At 40.9% G+C, this 24,153-nt stretch overlaps 2 protein-coding genes across 10 annotated transcripts in view; both read right to left on the bottom strand.

Moving 5' to 3' along the window:
- LOC120788785 (DNA (cytosine-5)-methyltransferase 3A-like) overlaps window positions 1-9,266 on the bottom strand; it is a 67,003-nt gene extending 57,737 nt beyond the window's left edge. For 3 of the 4 annotated variants that reach the window (XM_040124903.1, XM_040124899.1, XM_040124901.1), the window contains exons 1-2: window positions 9,168-9,266; window positions 1,725-1,951 (exon numbers count right to left, since the gene is read on the bottom strand). In XM_040124903.1, coding sequence (XP_039980837.1) covers window positions 1,725-1,793 — 69 coding nt within the window. In that variant the 5' untranslated portion in view covers window positions 1,794-1,951; window positions 9,168-9,266. Of the gene's footprint in view, window positions 1-1,724; window positions 1,952-8,911; window positions 8,995-9,167 lie in introns of those variants that run through there. The other variant, XM_040124900.1, reaches the window with a different exon arrangement.
- A 6,124-nt stretch (window positions 9,267-15,390) lies between these two features.
- The window catches only part of dtnba (dystrobrevin, beta a), a 40,839-nt gene continuing 32,076 nt past the window's right edge, over window positions 15,391-24,153 (bottom strand). For 2 of the 6 annotated variants that reach the window (XR_005707297.1, XR_005707295.1), the window contains exons 16-23: window positions 23,438-23,534; window positions 23,169-23,189; window positions 22,725-22,878; window positions 21,231-21,320; window positions 20,957-21,004; window positions 20,562-20,602; window positions 18,616-18,648; window positions 15,391-17,533 (exon numbers count right to left, since the gene is read on the bottom strand). Coding sequence is in view for 2 of the 6 variants with exons in the window: in XM_040124873.1 (XP_039980807.1) it covers window positions 18,641-18,648; window positions 20,957-21,004; window positions 21,231-21,320; window positions 22,725-22,878; window positions 23,169-23,189; window positions 23,438-23,534 (418 nt within the window). In the remaining 4 variants the exon portion in view is untranslated. The remainder of the gene's footprint in view (window positions 17,534-18,615; window positions 18,649-20,561; window positions 20,603-20,956; window positions 21,005-21,230; window positions 21,321-22,724; window positions 22,879-23,168; window positions 23,190-23,437; window positions 23,535-24,153) is intronic. The other 4 variants (XR_005707296.1, XR_005707298.1, XM_040124874.1 and 1 more) reach the window with 4 other exon arrangements.

A 24,153-nucleotide genomic window follows, 5' to 3' on the forward strand; every position in this document is an offset into this window, starting at 1 on the left:
TTTGGGGTGTATAAGTGCTGCACTTAAATTTTGAAGCAGTAGCTCTTTACACTTGAGTATTTACATTTCAGCGTGATTGTGGAACACTTAAATACTGCTTATACATTAATGCATCAGTAATTTAACACTCTTAAAGGGACCGGTCAGCAAAACGAGTACTTTTGATGCATTTTTATGGAGACTGGAGAGTGCCACTCGAACAACTAAACCTTTTTCAGTGTTTAATTACAATCTCTCATTTAAAAAAAAAAATGTGATGTGATTTGTTAATGAAACGATTAAATTTGTGTTAAAATAATTAAAAATAAATTAAAAACATCAAGAGATTTGCCAATTTAGTCTATGTACTTATTTTTTATTCCTTAAATGTTGTTATTTTAAAGTAGAATGATGAAAAAAAATGTTTTAGATAGAATGATTGGAAATTTGTGTTCACAATCTACACACTTTCACCTCTAGAAATGTACAGATACATTACATACAGTTGATATATGGTCTTAAATACACCTATACACTATATTTTAACCCCACCTACAGTATTAATTGTTTTTCTTTCACTTTTTGAAAATTAATTTCATTTGTTTTAAAATCTTTTTGATTTCTCCATTTTAAAAATCCTTTCTTCTATGTTCTTAATGTTCCTGTTTCTTGCATCTGTCTTTTTGTGTGATTTTATCCATCTTTGAAACACACTGTATTGCATCTTTCTGTGCAAAATGTGTTATATAAATAAAGTTTAATTATAATTATTATCGTAATATAATTTCCTGCCCTGACATACAAGTCATTCATCTCCGGCTTTAACGTTTATGGTTCCGATTTAAAAAAAAAAATGTGATGTGATTTGTTAATGAAACGATTAAATTTGTGTTAAAATAATTAAAAATAAATTAAAAACATCAAGAGATTTGCCAATTTAGTCTATGTACTTATTTTTTATTCCTTAAATGTTGTTATTTTAAAGTAGAATGATGAAAAAAAATGTTTTAGATAGAATGATTGGAAATTTGTGTTCACAATCTACACACTTTCACATCTAGAAATGTACAGATACAATACATACAGTTGATATATGTTCTTAAATACACCTATACACTATATTTTACCTCACCTACAGTATTAATTGTTTTTCTTTCACTTTTTGAAAATTAATTTCATTTGTTTTAAAATCTTTTTGATTTCTCCATTTTAAAAATCCTTTCTTCTATGTTCTTAATGTTCCTGTTTCTTGCATCTGTCTTTTTGTGTGATTTTATCCATCTTTGAAACACACTGTATTGCATCTTTCTGTGCAAAATGTGTTATATAAATAAAGTTTAATTATAATTATTATCGTTATATAATTTCCTGCCCTGACATACATCCATTCATCTCCGGCTTTAACGTTTATGGTTCCCGATTTCTAAAAACTTTAATGCGAAGAGAGCTTTGCTTGGGTACACTCCTGACTCCATACATGTATATTAAATCTTATATACTACTATAAAATTTTGATTGCGGGACTTTCATGTTTAAGATATTTTTTGTGGTACTACTGGTTTCACTCAATTGGAAGACGTTTTTTACCACTGCTGGTAAGATGTATTATGGTCATGATTATGGCAGTTTTATAGTAGCAATACAGAAATGGTGCTATGAGTATAATCAACAATGGAACTGACTGAAATCATTTGAGCTTTTGCAAATAAATAAATACAGTATAAAAGGAATAATTCCTTTCTCACCACATCATTGGAGGTGTCGTTCTCTGGCGTCTGGGGCGGCTCAGCGGCAGCAGGAGTGTTGGACGGCATGGCAAGGTGCGGCTCGGTGAAACCAAGTTTGGAAAGTAAAAAATGGAACAAATCAAAACATGGGAAAGGCCCTCAGAAGCACCAGGTGCAGCTTCATTCAATCTGTCCGCTGGTCGGTCGGCCGGACGATCATTCACTCACTCAGTCCTCCCCCTTTCCTGGGAGAAAAAAAGAGAAAATACACACATAAACACACAAGTACACACACAGAGGACTCCATGAGTGGCTATGCAATAAGAGGAAATTTGTCAAGTTTGAGTAAGAAATCATTCACAGTATCTGGCTGACATCTTACTATCATTTTTCTCTCTTCCTCAGTCTATCCACGTTTTTGCTCACCCTTACACACACACACACACACACACACACACACACACACACACATACGTACACGTACACAAAGCCCCAGGGTCAAAGCTGTACAATGGGTGTGTGTGTGTGTGTGTCTCTATGAACTATAGTTGTTGGATGGGACCGGCGCACATGCAGAGCAGAAAAATATTCCATTTCTGAGCAGTAACATGTTAGCGCACACGCGCACACAGCACGTGCGCACACATGCACACACGCACGGACGCATGCAGATGTCCTCAAAGGAATCTGCAGGAATCAGGTTAGCTTTCAACATGGCTGTCACACTGTGATTGATGTGACCTGTGTGTGCCCATTTCATTAGACAAAATGGCTGCGTTCAGACTGCAGGTAAAAACCGTGTCCAAAAGCTGAATTTTTTTTCCCCCTCATGCATGACACTGATATGTTTTATGATTATGGTAAAAACAGGGAGGGGAAAAAAAAAAAAAAAAAAAAAAAAAACACACACTGAAGCTAAAATTTTGATTCCTGATTTCAGCCACTTTCATTTAGTGGCCCTGGATGTGTTGGTGACAGTGTATCTGAGTTTTGGGCAAAGCAAACCCCTCATTCAGAACAGTCTGAGGCTTCAACTAATAATTATTTGCAGTATTAATTAATCGATTAATTATTATCATCTTTTTTTTGGCATTTTATCCCTTTTTGACAACAGAGAGTAGAGGCAGAAGGGAAACATAGGGAGAGAGAGACAGGGAATGTCCCTGGGTGTGTTTAAAGCTACCTGGACTAGAGCTATTGCCTGCTTTTTTTTTTAATTTTTATTAAGCAATAGTTTCATTAAAAAAATGAAAAATAACAAAAGTTCCCAAGAGCTTGTTTTGCTGGACAAACCGTCCAAAACCTACTGGGATTCGATTTACAATGACACAAAACAACAAACCTTCACATTTAAGAAGCTGTGGCAGGGAGCGATTGGCTTGTTGCAGCAATAAAATTGACACTAGTCAAGATTCCTTGCAGTAGTGTTCACGTCCTTCCTGGGGTGAGTTTGGAAAAATGGACGGCTGCTGTGAAGGAGGCTTTCAGTGGAGAGTCAGCCATGTGTGACCTTGTAAGTGCTCAGACCCATCTTGGCCCGCTTTTATCTCATCATCCCCATTAACATTTATTTGTCAATTGAAGTTAGTTAATGGCAAAACTAAAGAGCGAGAACAAAGGAAATTTAAAATGCAATCGGCCTTCAAGAGGACGCAGGGACAGATTCAAAAGCCCAGAACGAGTTTTGAGTGTAAAACCCTGATTTCACAAACATTTGGTTTGAAATCTGCTCTCACGCACATGTTTTCCCAGTCGTTAGGGCAGATTTTGGGCACTTGAGAATGTTAAAGGGCATTTACCAGCAGTTATTGGCCAACAAACTTCCACAGAATGTGCCCATATCTGGCTTGTTAGGCTCAAATCTGCTCACAGTTGAAGTCTTTCAGACACACGAAGAAGCTGACTGATCACACTGGGAAGACTAATGTTGTTGGAGTCTAGCGGCATGTCGTTTCACTTCTCGGACGAATCCAATACAATTTGCTCTGCTCTAAGTTTGACTTTTTCCACGCAGGGGATACAAATTGCCAATAAGGCACGCAGATTTGAAATTAGCTGCAGCGCTAACCGATGTTTCCCCCCTTACCTTAACTTGAACCCAGCCTTGGACCTAAACCCAACCAGTCGTCACCTCCCCGATAAACCAACCCGACGAGGATCTTGTCAAGAGGGAAATTCGCAATCAGGTCACGGAACGCGGTATACGCATACAACATACCGCTTGCTCTTAAAACGCGTTCTCAGATTCTGACTCACTTATCGATTACTACTCAAACTGGTTTTGTGCCCACTATGTTAAGTTTTTCTTGGCCACTCGGGGGCAGCATGAATAAGTTGTGAACATAGCATTGACATATTATCACCTTTTAGGTTGATATAGAGAAACTGATAGCAAGCGGCTGCTTATCAGTAACGGAGCCGCATTGTCGTTCGTCTGCTGTTCATTCATTTGGAGTTGTACTTTGTCCACCTGATGAATGTGAGTCCAATATTCCCTCTCTTTTGGCTCTGTTTTTGGTCCCGACTGCGTTCTCCAACAGCTCCTGAGGGAAATATCTGGCTCTTTAGCTGCTAAATGCTCCGCTGCGTTCACCAGCTGCTCTCTAGCTGTGTCTGCCTGCTGTTTGGTGCTGAGCAGGTAGTGTACAAAGGGCTTTTAGAGCCTTTTCTCTGAAAACAGGTGCCTGCTGCAGCCATAAATGACACTACGGTGAGAGTGAACCACGTCAGTAAATTTGCGGCTGAACAATGAGCTGAACTGCTCACAGCTGCTATAGAAAAAAAAAAAAAAAACTTACAGAAATTTAAAGCTTGTGACCAGCGAGTAAAAAATACACAATGAGGTGTTCTGCTATAGAAAAATAATGGACCATGCTAATGCCACAATTCTTCAATGTTACAAAGTGTATTATCGCATTTTCTACTAAGGTCATTTACACAAAAAAAGGTGAGTTAAAATACTAAGTCATTTTTCAAAGTTTGCTTGTAGTCTATTTAGTGAGTGTTATCATCTGATAAAGCAGCAGCATCATGCAGAAGTGGTGTGGCTGTGCAGGGCCGGATTAAGCTACCTGGAGGCCCTGGGGCAAAATTTAGTAGGAAGGGGGGGGGGGCTCTATAGACAAGGGTTCCTCCCACTCGCTTTGCATTGTGTAAGTATCTTGTTTCCTCTAAGTGCCCATTAGCTACAGAACCCACTGCAGACTACGCATGGCAGCTTCATTATACTTTACCAAGGGCAAGCACAAGCCAACCAGTGCCCCCGTTGTGGAGTGCTGTCCTGCCACGGGTTTTGCTGGGTGTCAGTTATCGTTTCCCATTAAACTGAATATAGAAATAAGCGTAATATCAGCACCAGCGCGACACACAACCGGCCTTAAGGTCCGCTGGGTTCCAGTTGATATCGTCCCTCAGTGCTGCTCATTACCTAAAAAATTACAACAAACTGACTGCCTCACACTGATTCTTAGTTTAATACACCTCATGTAGAGATTTAGATCGGTGGTTAAACTGTTAAAACAGATCTTTGTTTGTCATGTCTTTTAGAATATTTTAATCGAATTTCCTGAGGTTTCATCCGTTCTTCCTCAATAAAGAGTTTTTTAAGAGGTTTTTTTTTTTTTTTTTTTTTTTGGAGTTGTGATTTCCGGCTACATAAAATAAAACTGACTTATTTTCCATGGCTCAGCTGCACATAAGCGTACATATTGCACAACACATGATGGCATTTCTCAAAGTAGCCTCCATTTCACTTATCTACTTCTGCATGAGCATGCCTTGAATTTAATTTTTGTTCCTGTATCTTAGCGAGTCAGCCGAGGCCTGCTTTGTTCAGACTGTTGTCAGATACTGATTACAATCTGAGCACAAAAGCAGTTTAAATACACTGTTTGCAAGTGCTTAAAAGAAAACTGGATCTCGGCAGTGATTTGGATTTGAGCACAGTGTGACTGCAGCCAATGTGTCTGGCTTTGCTCAAGATGTATTGTACAGTATGTCACTCCTCACGCTGTGGCCTTACATCACCTACTGTAAAGACAACAGGCAGTCGGCCAGAGTTACCAGCGGAAAGACAGGGGTGGAAACTTTGCAGACATGGGTGTACAGTATCCACCCCACCACCCCTGGGGGCTCCCTGCATGAGCTCCAGGCTCCAGGCCAACCAACTCCTTCAAGTTCTGGGTATTTAGGTCACACACACACACACACACACACACAAAGACACACACGCGCACCACACGCGCGCGCACACACACACACACACACACACACACAACTCACACTCCTATAGCAAGTTTATATACACTGATTTAAATTGTTCCAGTCTTCATGCCAGCAGTGGTTTAAATTAGACCATAGTCAAAGGCCCAAGCAGAAGCCTGTACTGGTGGGAGGAGAAATGGTTGCGCAGAGAAAAAGCTTCAGAGGTGTGTCAAGGTAGTGAGAGTCAGAAAGTGACAAGACAGAGAAGTAGGTGATTTGTCTTCACAATAAAAGCATAAAATATGTCCTTTTCTTTGCTATCGTATTTACGTTATTTTATTCAAATAGCTCTTTATCTATTTCCTTTCCTGTGAACATGTCCTTTGTGTTGCTGTAACATGTGACTGTCCCCTGGAGATCGGTAAAGTCTTAGTTTTTTCACAGAGCTGGATATTTTTGCTTGCTAGACTTTGACCATTTGCCCCGAACGATGATGACTATATTTTACTCTTGAGATATAAACAGGTGTTTTGCACTTGAGTACCAAGTAACAAATTCCTTTTAGGCAGGTAAATGTTATTTTTCAACTGATATGTCCAACTATTAACACTTTGAAAATTGTCAGCATTCATAGAAATACAGGGCCACAGCAGGAATTTAGAAATACTGAAGTCTTCTGTGGTCATGAGTCCATCACCCCTCAACACATTTTGCCCCTCTCAGTGATTCTGGCCAACAGTTAGGACTCTGAAGCGCTTTCAGTACACAGATTTGTCACTAATTTACTTTCTCAGATATAGTTTCTGAAATGTTTATGTCTGCAGGCTTGTTTCCAAACCTTCACCACACTGTCAGGGATAAAATCCCATTGGGGAGATAGGGAATACTTTATTTATTTATCTATTGTTTGCTTAAAAGAATTTAAATCCCAATATTTTCAGTCTAAAAATAATGGGATCAACCCAAAAATACCCACCATGTGTTAGTTTCATGGATTGTATATCTTAGTACTCAGGTTACTAAAAGCTCCAAAATACAGAAGACATGACCACAGTGACCTCAGCCTTACAGCCCTGTCAAAGTACGGGTACTTCGAACATCCAGAATTAACTCAAAAACTAGTGATCACATCGTATTGGAGCTGAATCGATCAGTTGATTAATTGATTAGTTGATTGACAGAAAATTAATATGCAACTGTTTGGTAATCAATTCATTGTTTAAGTCATTTTTTTAAGCAAAAAATGCCATAAATTCGCTGGTTCCAGCTTCTCAAAGGTGAATGCTTTCTGTTTTTTTAATCTTTTGTGACAACAAATTGAACGTCTTGGGGTTTTGGACTTGTGGTCCAGCAACACAAGCGATCTGAAGATGTCACCTTGGACAATCGGGCATGGCCGGATTAACCTCCAAGAAGACAAAAACAGGTTTTTGCCCCAGGGCTCCAACTGACCCCCATAATACATGGCATTTTCAGGCATCCAGGCACCAACCAGTGCTCTAATGCTGAAATGATTAGTTTATTAATTTATTAGTCAATTGACAGAAGAATAATTCACTGGCAACATTTTTTTTATGCTTGGTTAATGATTTAAGTCATTTTTTAAGCAAAAATTCCAAAAACCCACCGGTACTGGCTTCTTAATATTAACATATTAACATTAATATGTTAATATTTGCTATTATACCCCAATTTTTTTTTAATGGTACTAAACTCAACATTTTGTTGTTTTTTTTTAATTGCTTGTCAGTTAAAAAAAAGAGAAATCTGTATATATTAACTTGGGCTTCAGGGAATAATGATGGGCATTTTTCACTATTTTTTGACATTTTATACTAAGCAATCAATCGAGAACTAAAAACATAACTGTCAGTCGTATTAATCATTAAAATAATTATTGGTTTCAGCCTCACAGTTGGTCTCAGACGGACTAATGCTATGGTAACAAATGTTTTCTGTGCGTTAATTACTTGATATACAGAAAAAAAAAATGACAAAACACAGTTTGACAAAACAACTTTACAACTAATGATCACAGTACAAACTAAAACTATTGAGGTCTTTAAACTAGATTTTGACAGAGAGTTCGTCTTCACGACAAGGGCTACAAGATGGAGGATGGCCGGTGCGTCATAACTGGTATTGTACTTCAGTGTTGCAAATTTCTAACAACTGTGCAATTAATCAAATTATGCAGAGCCAGATGATCTTGGGCTGGGGGGCTGGGGGCCTGGGGCGTTTGGGGTTCCTGGGTGTCTGGAAACCCCTTGGCAGTTGCCCGCTTTGCCGGTTTAGTAATCCAGACTTGCTCTGGGGAACTGTGAAGGCTAACTTTTTTTTTTTTTTTTTTTTTTTTGACCAAAACAAGAAAATCATCTGCAGCTCAATCAAAAAGGAAAATTATAGCTTCACCCCTACAGCATATTCAGGTTAAAAGACAAGTTTTATCTTTGGTCAAGAGCACATTCATTCAAATTAAGAGATTCTGAAAGACAACAGGTAAGATATTTATTGATCATCTCAACAATAAATATGTGATCAGATTGCGTGAAATCAACTGATAAGAGAAATATTGGCGAACAAATGTGTTTACCTCAGGCTATCACGTTCCTCGATGAGGCTTTTAATTTTAAAGAATACGCCGGAAGTATCGTAGGTACTCCTGCTAGCTTGACGGAACAAGTTTTATGACAATTAATATTGGGAGCGACCTCACGCGGCCTTTACCGGACGGCCTCTTATAAACGGCGTATAATCCCGGCGGGGGTGTGTTTAGGGCGGGCAGCCGGTGAGAGACACGTGTCCGAGTGTGTAGAGACGATAAGCTTTACTGGGTCAGGTAAAAAACACACACTGGTACTAGATTCAGACCGCACGGACCCGTTAACCCCGACAAGCGCGCGCCCGCTCGCGTGCCCGCTCGCTCTCCGCGGAGCCGACGGTTCCGCGCGCTGATTTGTCTATACGGTCGGAAAGGACGGTGCGCTCCGGTTTAACGTTACCTGCCGGTGCCGGGGGGAGCCCGAGGAGGGGGTGTACGCCCGTGATTTTCCTCCTACCGTTGAAAAGAAGTCCCCAAGTTCACTAGCCCCCGTGAACGAACCGCTCAGTCTTCACGCGCACATCATCTGCTAAAACCGACGGTTTGGGCTGCCGAGCGCGCGAGCGATGACTTTAGGGGGATGATTGTAGCCAACTTAACGGCTGTAACGGGTGCCGGTGTGCGCTCACGAGCCAAAATGTAATGTTTATATTTACCGTGTCGTCCGTCCCTCAGGCACCCGGACCCCGACGGTCGTCGCTCTCTCTCTCCTCTCGTTCACTCTCGATCTCTCTCTCTCTCTCTCACTCTCTCTCTCTCTCTCTCTCCCTCCTCGCGCTCTACGAGGTCTTCTCTCTCCGCTTCTGGCTCGCGCTCCCCCGCCTGCCTCTCTCTCTCTGCCTCTCTCTCTCTCTCTCTCATACACCAACCGGCGTGATAGCTCTCTAACGCGCCACAGAGGTTCTGCCGCAACGGAGAGAAAAGTTTCCGCGGGGTCCTAAAGTCTACAGCTCCGAACCTCTCTCTCTGTCTCTCTCTCGCGCGCGCGCGCGCGTGCACAAACACACACACACACGTACACGCGCGCGTACTCGGGGCCCGGGGGCCCCGAGAGGTCAGCGTGCCCCCTCTGTAAGAAGTCACTGTTAATATTTCCATGTTTGAAAGTCACGGAGCCCCGTTAAGAGAGACGGGATGAGCACAAGAAGAGACAGAGCGACTACAAAGAGGCAGAAAATGACTCCAAGTAAGACGCAAAGAGACGAAACGCTACTAGCAAAGAGGCACAGAGCAGCCACAGAGGCGGAAAGTTACCGCAGAACCACAAATGACTGCGAAGAGATGCAAAACCCCTACACGGAGACAAAAATTACCACCAAGAGACGTAAATATTGTCATAAGTGGAGACAAAATGGCCACAAAGAGACACAAACGCCCACAAGGAGATGAAAAATCGCTCTAGGATCCCAGTAATGACTTGCCCCTCGTTTCATGGCCGGTTCTAAGTCCACCATTAGTGCTCTTTACCTTGTACCTACACGGTGCATATCCTGAAATGTATTTGTGCCCACTACCATTACATGCAGAACGCACAGATGCTTTGGGTTTATCCGGCCCTGACCAGGACGCCTCCGAGATCCCATCATTGCCAAGGTGTGCGTTACTCGCAATTACGCAGGAATACACTGTTTTTCTGAGGCGGCGACTGACTGACATTTTCACAGATGATGAAACAACCCATAATCAAGCCTTGATTACCAAGTAGGCGACTACCCTGGAAGAGAGAAAAAAAAAAAAAAAACCCGGGTTCACTGTGGGAGTTGGTTTGTGGTTTGTGTCGTAACTTTGCTTGGGTTTACGGAAATGTGACTTACAACAACTCACATCACAAGGGCCTATCCCGAAAAAGGGTTTCGTATCGGAGGCTGGCTCTGAGCCTCTCATCATTAGAGCCAGATTGATCCGTGAATTGCACAATACGAGCTGACGTGACCCCGAGGTAGAAATGACGTCCACAGAGGAGAACTGACAGGTTTGGTTTCCCCACTGCAAAAATTGTTATCGCTGCATTTCTAAACTCTCCGATATCAGTATCGGTATCGGAAACAAACCACCGCATCGGCAAACCTGCCGCCACGTATGCTGTGGCAGTGCGGGTGTCCCCCCCCGCACACAAGTGCAGACGGATTGGGAGGAAGGGGCTGAGCAGGGTCCCCCAGCTGCCTCATTTCCCGGGTCTGGTCGTAGTCATAATAAGTGGAAAGGGTAAGAAGAGCGTCTTGTATGTGTGATGATCGTGTTGCAGCCTGAAGGCAACTCTTGTCAAATCTGCCCATTTTTGAAAATGTGTCAGGGGGGTCAGGGTGACAGGAAGATTTACAAATACAGCTCGGAAATACAGCTTTGAATACCACGAAAATATGGACTCTATCCATGTTAACATTAATAATAAGGTTACTTTGGTTTTGGACAAGGACCAAACTTTCAACACACCTTTCAGCTTCACTAGTTGCACACATGGCTGCGGTGGTATTACCTCGGAGCGCTGTTCCCAACCTCTCTGACCCGTGACCCTTTAAATTGAACAAATATCCAGCCAGGTCCTCTTGTCACAACTTGCAAATGTCTGCATCTGTCTGATGTTTTCCCTCTTAGATTGTTCTTGAGTTGGTTTCTGGAGGCTTCCAAAGGTACGAGACTCCGGTTTTTAACAGTAAAGACTGCTATGATTTGAGAAAAGTAAATTAACGTTGTGTAGCAGATTTTCTTTTTTTCCTGCCTTTTTTAATCATCCCATGACTCCCCTGATTTATCCCTAAAGATTCCCAGTGTTAAAGGGGTGCGATTCTGCACTAAAACGCACTTTTCCTTGGTTTTTACAAACAGCTACTGTCGACGTACGCAGGTCAGTTTTTAGGCACGTTTTTATCCAGGTTGTGTGTCTCCGCCTACAACCCCCAAATAAACGCAGCATTTCAGCCTTTTTTTTTGGTCTCATTTGGCGGGTTCGCTTCTCCCAGCCCAACTCCTTTCACCCCAGGTTTTTCCAGCAGGTGAAACCGAAGCCTGCTGCGACAAGTTGAAGCCTGCACTCCCAACAACTGAGGGCAGGTGGTATTTGCCTTAACCTCATGCTGAAGTGTTGACTCAACGTAAAGCACGGAGAGGTCCATGTGGGGTTTTTTTTCCTCTGTTTACCAACATCTGGAGATAGAAAAATGGTCCGGCCATTAAAATCTCGGCGGCCTCTTCGTGTCCAGCAGTCGAAATCCACATCGAAATGTTAATGTGTTCTTCTGGGTTGCCCTTCAGCGTTACCATGCCCTCAACACGATTAAGCCTTAGAGCATTGCAGGGTGATTTTGTGGCCCGGGATTGCGCCTCTCAGGCAACATACGAGCTGTCCCGTCCCTGTCACGTTCACACATAATTCCCCTTAAAAAAAGGTGCTAGTACTGATCATCGGTCACAGCTAATCTAGTAGAGGCCAGACCTGTTTGGAGAGAGCATGGGAATCTGTGGACATTTTTATTTTACAGTTTAAAAGGTTCATCGTTGATCGTAGTAGTTTGAATATTCTGCCAAACACTTTTTTATAGAACATCGCAACATTACTGTAGGTATCAGGTCTCCATCAATGAAACCATACGGGTTAAAGCGTTAATTATATAGCAGTTTTTCTCGTATACTAGTGGAGCTGCGATAATGAGTCTATCAATCAACTGATCGACAAGGAAAATTGGTCGTCAGTTTTGATTACGGTCATTTTTCAAGGAAAAAGGCCAAAAATTTGCTGGTTCCAGGTTCTGAAATGTGAAAATATTTAAAGTTTATCTTTGTCATTTACAATAATAAATTAAATATCTTTTTGGACTGTTGGTTGGAAAAATCAAGCAATTTAAGGAGGTCACTCTGGGCTCCGCAAAGTTGTGATGTGCCATTTTCAACTTTTTTTTTTTTTTTTTTTTACATGTAATAAGACTAAATTAATGATAGATTAATAGAAAATAATCCGCAGATTAATCGATAATGAAAAGTTAGTTGCATTGTTATATACTAAGATATTATTATTCTTATTTAAAGCATTATGATGATTTGTCATTTGCAAGATGATATAAATGTATAGAGTATGTCATATAAATATAGATAGAAATGCTATTTATATATAGATTTTTCTTTTTTTTTTTGGCTGAGGAGCCTTTAAAACATTGCAACATACACAACTTATTAATTGTTTAGTCCATAAAATGTCATAAAATAATGAAAGGTCAGTCAAAAGTTGTCAGGGCCCAAGTTGATGTCCTCAAATTGCTAGTTTTTGAACTGGATATTTCTGGAGAAATGATATAATGCAGAGAGAAGCAGCAAATCCTCACATTTAACAAGTTTGAACCAGCCAATATGTGGAATTTTTCATCGATAAATGACTTAAAATTTTATTAGGGTCATCCTCTATAAACTGATCGAGTTACCTGTTACTTAAGCTGCCAGTTCAAAAGGACTTCGACTGCATCGTGACGGTCGATGTTTGCCAGTTTGTCTCTAGAGGAGAAGGTTAAACTCAGTTCGACCCCGGGCAAGAAGAAAGTCTACGGATCTTTATCACACAGGGCCGTAACTGCACCGGGCAGTGTGTGTGTGTGTGTGTGTGTGTGCCTCTGTGTGTGTGTGTGTGTGCATAGGAGGTGGTGGGCTGGGGTTATTAATAGCAGTCAGTGAGGTCACCAACACCAAGACAACATCAATGAGCTTTATTCAGTCTGTAGTTTACACCCCCCACCTTGCATACACACTTCCCACGCAAGCGCACATGTGCAACACACACGCAGTCACGACCTCTGCAGGAAGCTCATGGGAAAAGTGAGAACTGCTCATCCATACTAATGAGGACACTAAATCAGGGGGAAAGTTAAGAAGTCTTAACATGAAGGGGAAAAAACTGGTGTATTTTTAGTGTATGTCCAGGCCGGGTGAGAGCGTGGGGAGGGGGGCATCTATAGAAATTGGTTTCTGAATTTTGTAGGATAGTTGGTTAGTGGCCTAAAAACAGGTCGGCAGATTGGTAAAATGAGGCTCTATTTCACTACCACCCCAAAACCTTATTTCGCAAACGCTTTGTGAGAGGTGGAGGAAGAATTTAGATGCTTTGCTGAAGAAGAAGAAAAAAAAAAAAAAAAAAAAGCGGTGAAAACCGCAGTGTAAAATTACTTAGTCAAAGTGAAAGCCCTGCATTCGAGATCTCACGTAAGTGAAAGTACTCGGAAAAAATGTACTCGAAGTATAAAAGGGAAAGTACTCATTGATTTGTTACGACTCGTGCGTTAAAGTACAGGTAGCACTTCAATGTATTAGCTGGTTGAGGTAGAACAAGCTCTAACTACTCATTAAGCCGTTCGGTAGTTCAAAGCCGGAGTTTCTGTTTCTTTTGAAAGGAGAAATAAAACAATCCTCCCTTTTAGAAATGAAACGTTGAATCCACGAGCAATAAAACACAACATTGCTCAGGTCAGTGCACTCACAGGGACGCAGGGTTACAGCTTTGCAACGTTTACACAGCCTCCCTTTAAATCAATAATGATGCATCGTGTGCTTTAAAGCGATCATATATTTTGCATGTAAAAGTCAAAATTTGGAAACTAACTGCAAAGTGTAAAGTTGCTTAACATGGAAATATTTATGTAAGGTACAAGTACAAAAAAGAAAAAAAAAAGAGAAAAAAAGAATGGAGTGTGTTTTCGCTTTGCAAACAAAGCAGGGGGGTTTTTGTGTTGTTTTTAAAAAGTGACACATAAACCAACAAAGGCGCTCTTTGGTGTCAAGGGCCATGACAGCTACGAAAAAGAAAAAAAGGAACTCTGAGCCATGAGCATAATAAAAAACAGGACAAACTTTACTTTAGCTCCTCTATTTAGCATTTATAAGCAGTACACACACACACACACACACGCATATAGATTCATATAGATTCATATATACACACACATATATATACACACACAAACGCACACGTATACACGTACACAAACACACAACAAATGTGTATTCTTCAACAACTATAACTCCTCCGTTGGGCACCTGAGTGGACGCTGGTGTGTAAACAGATAATGAATGACAACATGGTAAAAGACACTTGTAGTCATATTAAATGTCTTCACAGGCAAAGCCATACTTCACACTTTAAAACGCCCCCAGATCTGCGTCCGACTACATTACAGTGTGTTGTAATGTAGATGTTGATACAACAGAAGAGGAACTCGCGTATCCGTTTACGGTGCAACCAGACAAACGGAAGTCGTGAGTGTGCATTGGTTGGCAATTTGAATCCGGGGAGGGCACGGCAGGCCTCGGACACCGTAATTACCGCTATGTGCAGCCATTTTCGTTTGTCACAGTGCAAACACCTTGACTGCGTAATGCAGAAAAAATGTCAACCGTAAATAGCTTCAAAAATGAGGATTATATGGTTATCTTGAGGATTTTAACAAATGCACTTCGCTCCATTCCACCACTTAGTCATGGTCTCACTGCCATGTACTGCACGTCGTATTTCTGCCACCGCTAGTTTTTATTTTTCGCGGGCCTCCCGCTTGTGTTTGGAGTCGTTGGAACAACCATGGGATGCAGAGAAGCGTCACCACGGACGAGGGAAGTCGAGGTATTTTTACGAATGGGTCACTTTCCAGAAATACAGCGGAGTGCGGCTTCCAACTTAGTCTATCACATTAGATTTTGCGGTCGTGCCAAACATGAACAGTACAGGAGGGAATAAAACGCTGAGCTCATGGAAGAGCTATGACACAGTAGCGGAAAGTCATGGGAAAATTACTTGATTATACATTATATGCTGTTGTTTTTATGTTGTTTGATCCTCAGGACACAGCCCTCTGTGCTCCTGGGGATCAAGATCAACAGTCACACAAGACCGCAGACACTAGGAGCTGGATGTTAAATATTATTTATTGCAGATGAAACACTTTTCAGTCACTCACTCTCGTCAGCTCCAGCAGGTTCGAAGCTGAATGTGTTTACAGTTTCGTGTCAGGACGCGTCTGTCCCGTCAGTCTCGATTTCTTCTCGCGCCCTCGTTCACACTTACAAGCCGAAACATGAGCTCATTCATTTATTAAGTCGCTCGTATAGTAAGTCAGTCAGTCAGCGGGCTGAAAAATGTGATAATCCCGGCCACAAGCAGTCTGTCAAGCGTAGTGGAGGGCTGGTGAAATAAAACAAACAGACAAATAAACAAAAACGAACAAACAAAAAAAACTCTCCAACTGAAAACTAATCCGGAAATGTACATGACAACTTCCTATGACCACAAACCAAAACCTGGCAAGCTGAAATGTGTTGGGAAAGCTCTCACAGCGGTTAGACGAAAAATAAAATTCACCTGACCTGACTCAAGCTCAGTAAATCACTTTGGGTCATGCTGGATTTGCATAAAAGAGATCAGTCTGGAGATTTTTGGGGCGCTGGGTGTAGTTTGACATCGCACAGATAACTTCAACTTCCGCAGCCGCGAATGCCTCTTACAGGGAGCTCGGAAGGCCGCATAGAGTAGCCAAGTGTGGGGAGTTCATTTTGGGCGGGCAAGTGTTTAGAAAGCAAAATTCTAACTTTTTTTTGGAGTTACTTTGGTTAGTTGACAGGCAGTTGGAGCCCCTCCGTGGCTTGAATGGGCCCCAGAATTCTGCCGGTTGAATCGACAGTTCACAGTACGAGCAACAAAGACTTCAAGAAAAATTCTGTACATGAAAACATGTGGAGTAAGAGTAAACTACAACTCCCACGGGGCATTGCTAAAAAAATAAAAAAAATGTTTTAATTCTGTTTAATTCTGATTCTTATATGATGAAATTAACTCACTTTCAGATATTTGGTCGATTTTTGGAAAAACAATTCAGCAGCAACAGCACTGAGTTTTGTTTTCCTGATTAAAGAAAGCAAAGTGTTTTGACTCGGCTACGGCTCTGATTTGTCTCCGATTACTGTCTTGGCCACTGAGACTCATGGGTATCGTAGCATTTAAGCTCCTTATTACTTATTCATCTTTATTTCCAATTGAAAATGTGATTTTTCAGAATCAGCGTTAAAATATTTACATCTGATCGTACGGACGTGAGGCTGCAATAAAATTAAATTATGCAGGAGACTCCCATGTAGTTGCTGGGGGAAAAACACTGAGTAATCATTAAAAGGATCAGTTCACACAAATTACGCTACAAACATTTTTGTAGTCCCCGGGAAAAACAGTTTTCCCGGGGACTATTTATTCGATAAAAAGTAGCTCCAGAGAAAAGTGTTCCATGTGTTCTGTGGATTATCCAGAGTAACGAGGATTGTTTCTACGAAGGGATGTTGCTGCTCAGTTGTTCTTTTTTTGTTTTTGTTTTATTTTTAAATGTCATGTTTTCAAGACACAAACAAAATGCTATTCATCTCCAAGTCCAATATTTTACAAGAAAAATAGAGAAAAAGAGAGAAATCAGGAAAAATGGACAATTTTCTTTCCTCCTAATTCCCTTAAGGTTTGAGAAACACTTTACCAGAGGTAAGTGAGAAAAAAAAAAAAAAAAGGTTTAAATTTGTGTGAACTGACCTTTTAAAAGGAGTACTTTTAAAAAGGTGGATAGAAATTTACAAAGCCCACTTCTCCACGAGCTTTGCTACTCTATTGCTGCACCGACCCTGTTGAAGCAAATGGTTTTATATTCACACTCTCTCCTCGACACACACACACACACACACACACACACACACACACACACACACACACACACACACACACACACACACACACACGCGCTACAGTACAAATCAGTAGGTTGCAGATTCCTCGTTTAGCTATGCACGATCAAATCAAAACAAAAAGTAAAACCACAGTGACAAGACACACGCAGAATCACAGCTATACATCAGTAGGGACCCTTTGGGGGGGGGGGGTGTCATTTGGTGTCCAGCATCGTGATTGGTTGATTGGCAGTGGAGCTCTAATCCCCATTGGCTAACGATGAATATAAGTAGATACACTTTAATCCCTGCAGGGTCAGTCTTCTTTGGCCGTGATGAAACATCACTCTGCCTGAGGAGAGAGCGACAGACCGGTCAGACGATTAATCAGAGGTTAGTTTTCCCCTAATAGTCTGTCATGTGGGATTAAAGGAGCAGTTCAGCGTTTTAGGAATAAGCTTATTTTCTGTCTTGTCGAGCGTTAGATGAGAAGGCTGATACGAATATCATGTCTGTGCGGTAAATACGAAGGCGGAGCCATCCACTGGATCTCTTAGTTCAGCACAAAGACTGGAAACAACGGGAAAACAGCCGGTCTGGCTTTCTCCAACAGTAAAAAGATCACTGTTTGCCCAACCACCTCACAGTGACGAAAAGACTGTAGGAAGTTACGCCGCCTGGTCAATACTCTCATAACCCTCGGACCAACCAAATACTGTTCGGTTTACTCTTCGGTTTTACGTACAGATTAAACAAACAGACTATAAAGTGTTAATTTGTGAGCTTTAGAGGTGCTGCTAGGCAGATTTTATTACTATTCGACCGGGCCAAGCTAGCCGTTTTCCCATTTCTGGTCTTTATGCTAAGCTAAGCTAACACCCTGCTGGTTGTAGCTTCATATTTACCATACGGACACGAGAGAGACATCGATCTTCTTTTCCAACTTTCGGCAAGACAATGAAAAAGAATATTGTAAAAAATATATAAAATATGGAACTGTTCTTTAAAAAAAAAAATCCATCTACTTCAGTTTTCTAAAAGGAAAAACACCACTAAATATCAGTTTTAAGTTGTTAAATACTACTTTGAAATCAAGTTTGTTGTGAGAGAATAAGATTTTCTCTGATTTTTGGACAAAAATATCACTTATTATAAAGAAAATTAAGCTTTTATTTCAAATAATGACAAAATGAGAAAATTTTTTATCATCATTTCTAAATCAGATACTTTTGTGTTCCCAATTCTGAATTTCTCGTTTCAGCAAACTCATCTAACTCCCTGCACAACTGTCGGGTATAAAAGGAAGAGGGCTGAAAAATGAGTCAGAACTAGGTTTTGTTAGTCTGAAAATAACAACATAAACTTTTTGCTGTGCTGTACAAGAAACTGGGTTGTAATTATTTTCATGAAAAAAGTAATTTAGAGATGACTTACTGCCTTTGTTTCTCCTACGATCATTTTAACCTGCTAAAAAGAGAGAAAGAAAGTTTTGTAAAGAGCTATAACAGAAGACAGTGCAGTCTGAAGCTGAAACAAGTGCTGCAGGTTTATGCCAAAAAACTGTAATAAGAACCAGACCGGTTCTTCACAAAGAAACATAAAACAAGACTGTGCCTGGCAGGTGCTACACAAATTGACTAACTCCAGAGGAAAAAAATACTCTATTGCAGACAGACAGTCTAACACGTTATTTTTTTCTTCAAATTTTAAGTCTTAACTGGTGGACATGCAGGCTAAACTCTGGCCTCATGCCTCTGAGGCGTGTTCCGGGGGCAGCGGGTTAGTACTGTCGGTTAGTATTATAATGAGTATCGAGTCTGTGCCCGGGGAGCAGACCAGGAAGTAGTTTACCCACTTCGTCTCTGCAGGGAGCCCTCTCGTAAAAGAGGAGGGGCTCCATAAAGCACAGCTAATGAGTTGGCATGTTAATGAAGCCTGCTACGGCAACGACGAGAGCACCTGGAGAATGAGCGGAGATGTGAGTGTGCACGTGGTCGCACAGAAACCGGAAAGACATGCAGGAGAGGTATGGCACTTAAAAGTCTCGTGAGGTTAGCCAGGGCGACTTTCATGTGTGCAAAAGAGAAATAAGATCCAGTTGCATTTTCTCCGAAAAACTGAACAAACAAAACAGAAGGGGTCATGTACTAAAGTATATTAATATGTGACATATGATCAGCTTATAAAATTTGATGCGTTATCATAGATTAACCGTACATTGCAGGGGTTTTCAGTTGTGTGGCTGATCGGACCTGCTCAGGTTGGAGCGCAAAGCTATTCTGGGATTTATGTGAGGTCAGCAGAGCGCCCCAAGTCCTGAAAATTTCCCATTTTTGATCTAGCTGATATGATTATAACCTGTGTGCGCAAAATATCATCTTGTGCCTGTAAGATGAAAAAAAAAAAAGAAAAAAAAAAAAAAAAAGATATGATCAAAAAAAACATCAGAGAGAGAGAAGTTCAATCATGTCCTCGAGAGCCGAGAGAGAAGATCCATCCGAGTGATGTGTGCATGGCTGGATTAACCTCCTAGGGGCAGCCGGAGACAATACATGGCAGTTTGAGGCACCCAAAAACCAACCAGTACTCTAGAGCTGAAATGATTAGTTGATTTATCAATTAGTCAACTAACATCTGCAATTAACTGGCAACAATTTTGTTAAGTGGTTATTCATTTTAATTTGTTTTTTTTAAGCAAAAATGCCAAAAGAATTCACTGGTACCAGCCTCTCAAAATTGAATATTTGCTTATTTCCTGTAGTTGTCTATGATGGGAAACTCAACATTCTTGGGTTTTTGATTCTTGGTCGGGGGGGGGGGGCAATTTGAATGTGTCACCTTGGGCTTCAGGGAAGCAATCAATCGATTATCAAAGAACATAATTATCAAAAAAGAAAATAATTGTTGGTAGCAGCCTTACATTTCTCCTATCATGGTGTAATACGACCTTGCCTGAGGTTTTCTGTGGGTTAATTACTTGACAGGCAGAAAACATTAAAGCAGTTTGATAAAACACAACTTTACAAGAAAATTATCACAGTACAAACTAAAATAATGGTCTCAAACTAGATTTTGACACAGAGCCTCTTTTGAAGACCTGGGCTACAAAAGATGGAGGACTGAGGACAGGTCGTAGCTGATATTGTACCTCACCGGCCAATCAGGATACAGATTCTGCCGGTTGATAATCTAGACTCTGATGTGCGTACTGACTTATTGACTGGGGGGAAAAAAAAAAAAAAAAAAAAAAAAAAAATCCGGCAAAATTTTCCCTGACATGAGATCAAATTTCTGTGCTTTCGTTTTTCATTATGATTTTAATGGTTGCACATGGCCATGCAAAACAGATTAAAAATTGATTTCAGTCATTAAAAACTCACCAGTTCTTACCACCTTTCATGTCAACATTTTCAGAAAAACCCTATAAAAAGGAAGCATGGAGTCAATGGTGGCCTCTGACCTTTTTCTGTTCTTTTTTTTTTTTTTTCTTTTTTTAAATTTTTCATCCACTTGTTATTTTCATTTCTTTATTGAGTCATTTTATTGTTTGGTGTTGGTTTTGTGTGATAAAAGGTCAAATTTAAAAGACACACATTTCAGTTCTGCAATTTGGAAATCAACCTCAAGAAACTCATGTTAGTGAAGCTTCAGCTTTATAGTGATTTTTAGTGCTTCTGCTTTATTTCTGCTTTAGGGAGCATGTAGAGTTAGGGAAGAAAGGATATTAATTCAGCAAGAAAAGATAATGAGACACTTCTTGAAGTGATTAATGTACCTCTGTCCTTCCCGTTCAGCAATCTCTCCTCTTCCTCCCGACCATCATCTAGACAGAGAGGAGAGTAAAGAGTGAACATGTGATTGAGTGTCAGACCAAAATGACACTATTTTCTAAAAGAATATATTTCCGCACCCAAAACTGACGGATAGCAACAGGAAGCGAGATATTTCCCTCCTCATTTGTAAAAATTAAGGCAGTTTGGAGGCTACAAAGACGCTCGAAGAACGTCTGTAGGACTCTAAGGGAGCGTGTGTTTTCTGTTTGTATGTACCAGAGTGGAGCTCCTTGACCAGTGAGGACACAGTGTTGGTGATGGAGTCTGCAGCTACCAGAAGGTCGTTCCTCAGGTTCCTTCTTGGGCCTAAAGTGGAGAGATGTGAAAAAAGGAAACGACACTGTCGCTATCAGCCTTGTGCTAACTGATAACTTAAAACGTTATACTCTCTTACTGTGGCACCAGTTCCAGAAAAGCAACGTAAATGATAAAGCAAAAGAGCTCACTTTAGAAACGAAATTGCCTCCTTTCCCCCTTTCTTACAAATGAAACATTTTTCTCCAGAGTACATTTATGGCGGAGCAGAATTCATTAAACACAAATATTGTGGAGCTTAAAACAGCTTTTCACCACCTTCCAAACCCTCACTTTGAAATTTCACTTGACTTAACATTCCAGACCAACTTTTTTTGATAAAGGGTAGAATGTGTGCTCTTGTTAAACATGTTTTATTGTGACAGAGCATTTTCTTAACAAATGGGCCACTTCTTGAACTATTTGTTCTCGTCAAGTGGTTTATATTATAGTCTGTTGGTTTTACAGTGGACCATAAACTGTTAATAAGCGAAACTCAACTGAAACACTGGCTGGCTGGAAACTACTGTACGTACGTGTTTATAGCTGAGATTCGATAAATACGTGTGGTAAACACAGCTTGGTTTTACAATTGGGCATTAAAATTACCTATATTTTGAGGCTTAGACCTTTTGTCCTGCAAACCTGAAATGCACATTCAGTTTCCAGTTCATTAGGAACACCTAGCGGAAACTAATGCAATACAGTTCAACAGCACCACATGCCGCAGCCTCCAAAATCGATCGTCAAAACCTCTCTAAAAAAACAGTTTCAACACAAACTGAACAAACACACAGCCTTCATGAAGTGAGGATTTATTGCAGAACCGCTGTATTCGACGGCATTAGTTTTAGCTACATGTACCCGATAAACTGGCAACTGAGTATATAGCCTGGTTTCAGCTCATCACTTACGAGTAACACTTTTAGAAGAGCCGTTATATGGAAACATTTTTCTCCAACTCACGTGATGTCCAATACTTATTCACACACATATTAAAACCTAAAAGTCTTAACATGGAAATTGTTGAGCTGATCAGAAATGTAGTAGAACCGCGTGTAAACCTTGTTTTTGCCAGGACTAAATCCTCCCAGAAATATGTCTCAAAGTATGATTTTACCTAAAAACGAAATCACTCACAAAATTTTACTCATTGTACTTTGACTCAGACCTCTGACTACACCGCAGTCAACCCAGCGTAGAGTTAAAATGGCAGAATACAACACCCAATTTCCACGCACTACTACATATCCATTTTTTCAACTAATAAACATGTTAAAGCTTAAAATTAAGACTTTCCAAAAAAACAAAACGTCAAATATGTGCGTTACACAGCTTGTTTGAGGCGATGAAAATCAGTGAAAACAGGAATACATACGTACAAGTATGGAAGTTTACTTTAGATCCCACTCTTACCTTGAGCAAAGGCCTCTTGTACGTCGCCACCCACCCCTGCAAGGGAGTCTTGAGGAGGGTACATAGGAGCCTGGGGAGACACAGCACCTACAGAGCGGACGGTTGACGGACTTGGTCGAGAAGGAGAGGCGTGAGAAGAGCCAGCCGCCTGCGCCTACGAGGTGGATTTAAGAGGGTTGTTAAACATCATTTTCATCATTTATGACCAACAGTAATCTTGTTATATTTTTTTTTTTCCCACTACAACTGACACCCGACACCTCTAAAATTCAGGAAAAGTTCTGCTGACTTCATCTAAAAGCCGTTGATAGTCCAAAATATCAAAGTCTCAATTAGAAAAATAACTCACTGCTTGAAAAGTTGACTTATTTTGAGATGGGAAGTTAAAGGGCTAAATCCCACATTTACACCACTTTGAGTCCAACATAAGGGGGGTAAACTTACTGCCTGTCGTTGTTCCTCATCCTACAGGGCCACAACATGGGCAGTTGGAAACAAATAGGGAGGAAAAGGATGGGAAAGAAGAGGTCAGACACAGTCAGAGCTGGAAGCAGAGTTAAAATTATAACGGAGGGAGTAGCAGAGAGTGAAGCGCGGCTCGTTACTGCTGGAACAGAAAAAGAGAGGAGTGGGGAAAAAAAGAGGGAAAATTTGCCCTCTACCGGCGACAGTACAGCATGCTGAAAACAATATTCATTCTGTGTGTGTGTCACCTTGAGCAGCTTCATCAGTCCCTCCAGCTGTACCATCAGTTCCCTCCTGCTCTCTTGCAGAGACGACATCCTCTGCTCCAGCTCATCTTTCCTCTGTCTGCAACACATACACACACACACGCACACACACACACACCAGCTTACCCTCCATTACCGTCACATTACAGAGTGTCAGGAGGCAGGAATAAAATAACCCAAGCAGAAAGACTAACTGTAGGTAGAAGCTGTGGTAATAACATAGAGTCAAAAGGATGAAGAAAATCAGAAAGGCAAATGGGCAACAAAGGAAGAGACAAGAGCTTTGAGATTAGACTCACACTTCTCACATCATAAATCTTCAGAGCCAATTTGATACAGAATAATTTACAGTCACATATAGAGGACACGTCTCCATCTCCATCTTTAGTCCAGGCCACCTTGGATTTGGTACAGTGTCTGACTGGGTTAATGAGTGAATGAAACAAAACTGGGAACCCGCCAAGACTCCTCACTCCCTCCTGCACTTACTCCGATAGCCGTCAAGTCGCCTGCTTAGCGAAATAAGAGACTGATGTGACTCAAGGTGGTTTTTGGGGCAAAGGATCATCCTCTAAAAGACTCTCAGGAGAAGCCTACGTGTGAGCTTTGCCAGAGGAAAATGAAATCGTAAAGCGCTTAGTTGCGATCACGGGTTGCTGGAACATAAGGTTAGAATTCCTTTACGTTCTCCCGAGTAG

This window comes from Xiphias gladius, chromosome 4, assembly GCF_016859285.1.
Source record: "Xiphias gladius isolate SHS-SW01 ecotype Sanya breed wild chromosome 4, ASM1685928v1, whole genome shotgun sequence".
Lineage (NCBI taxonomy): Eukaryota > Metazoa > Chordata > Actinopteri > Istiophoriformes > Xiphiidae > Xiphias > Xiphias gladius.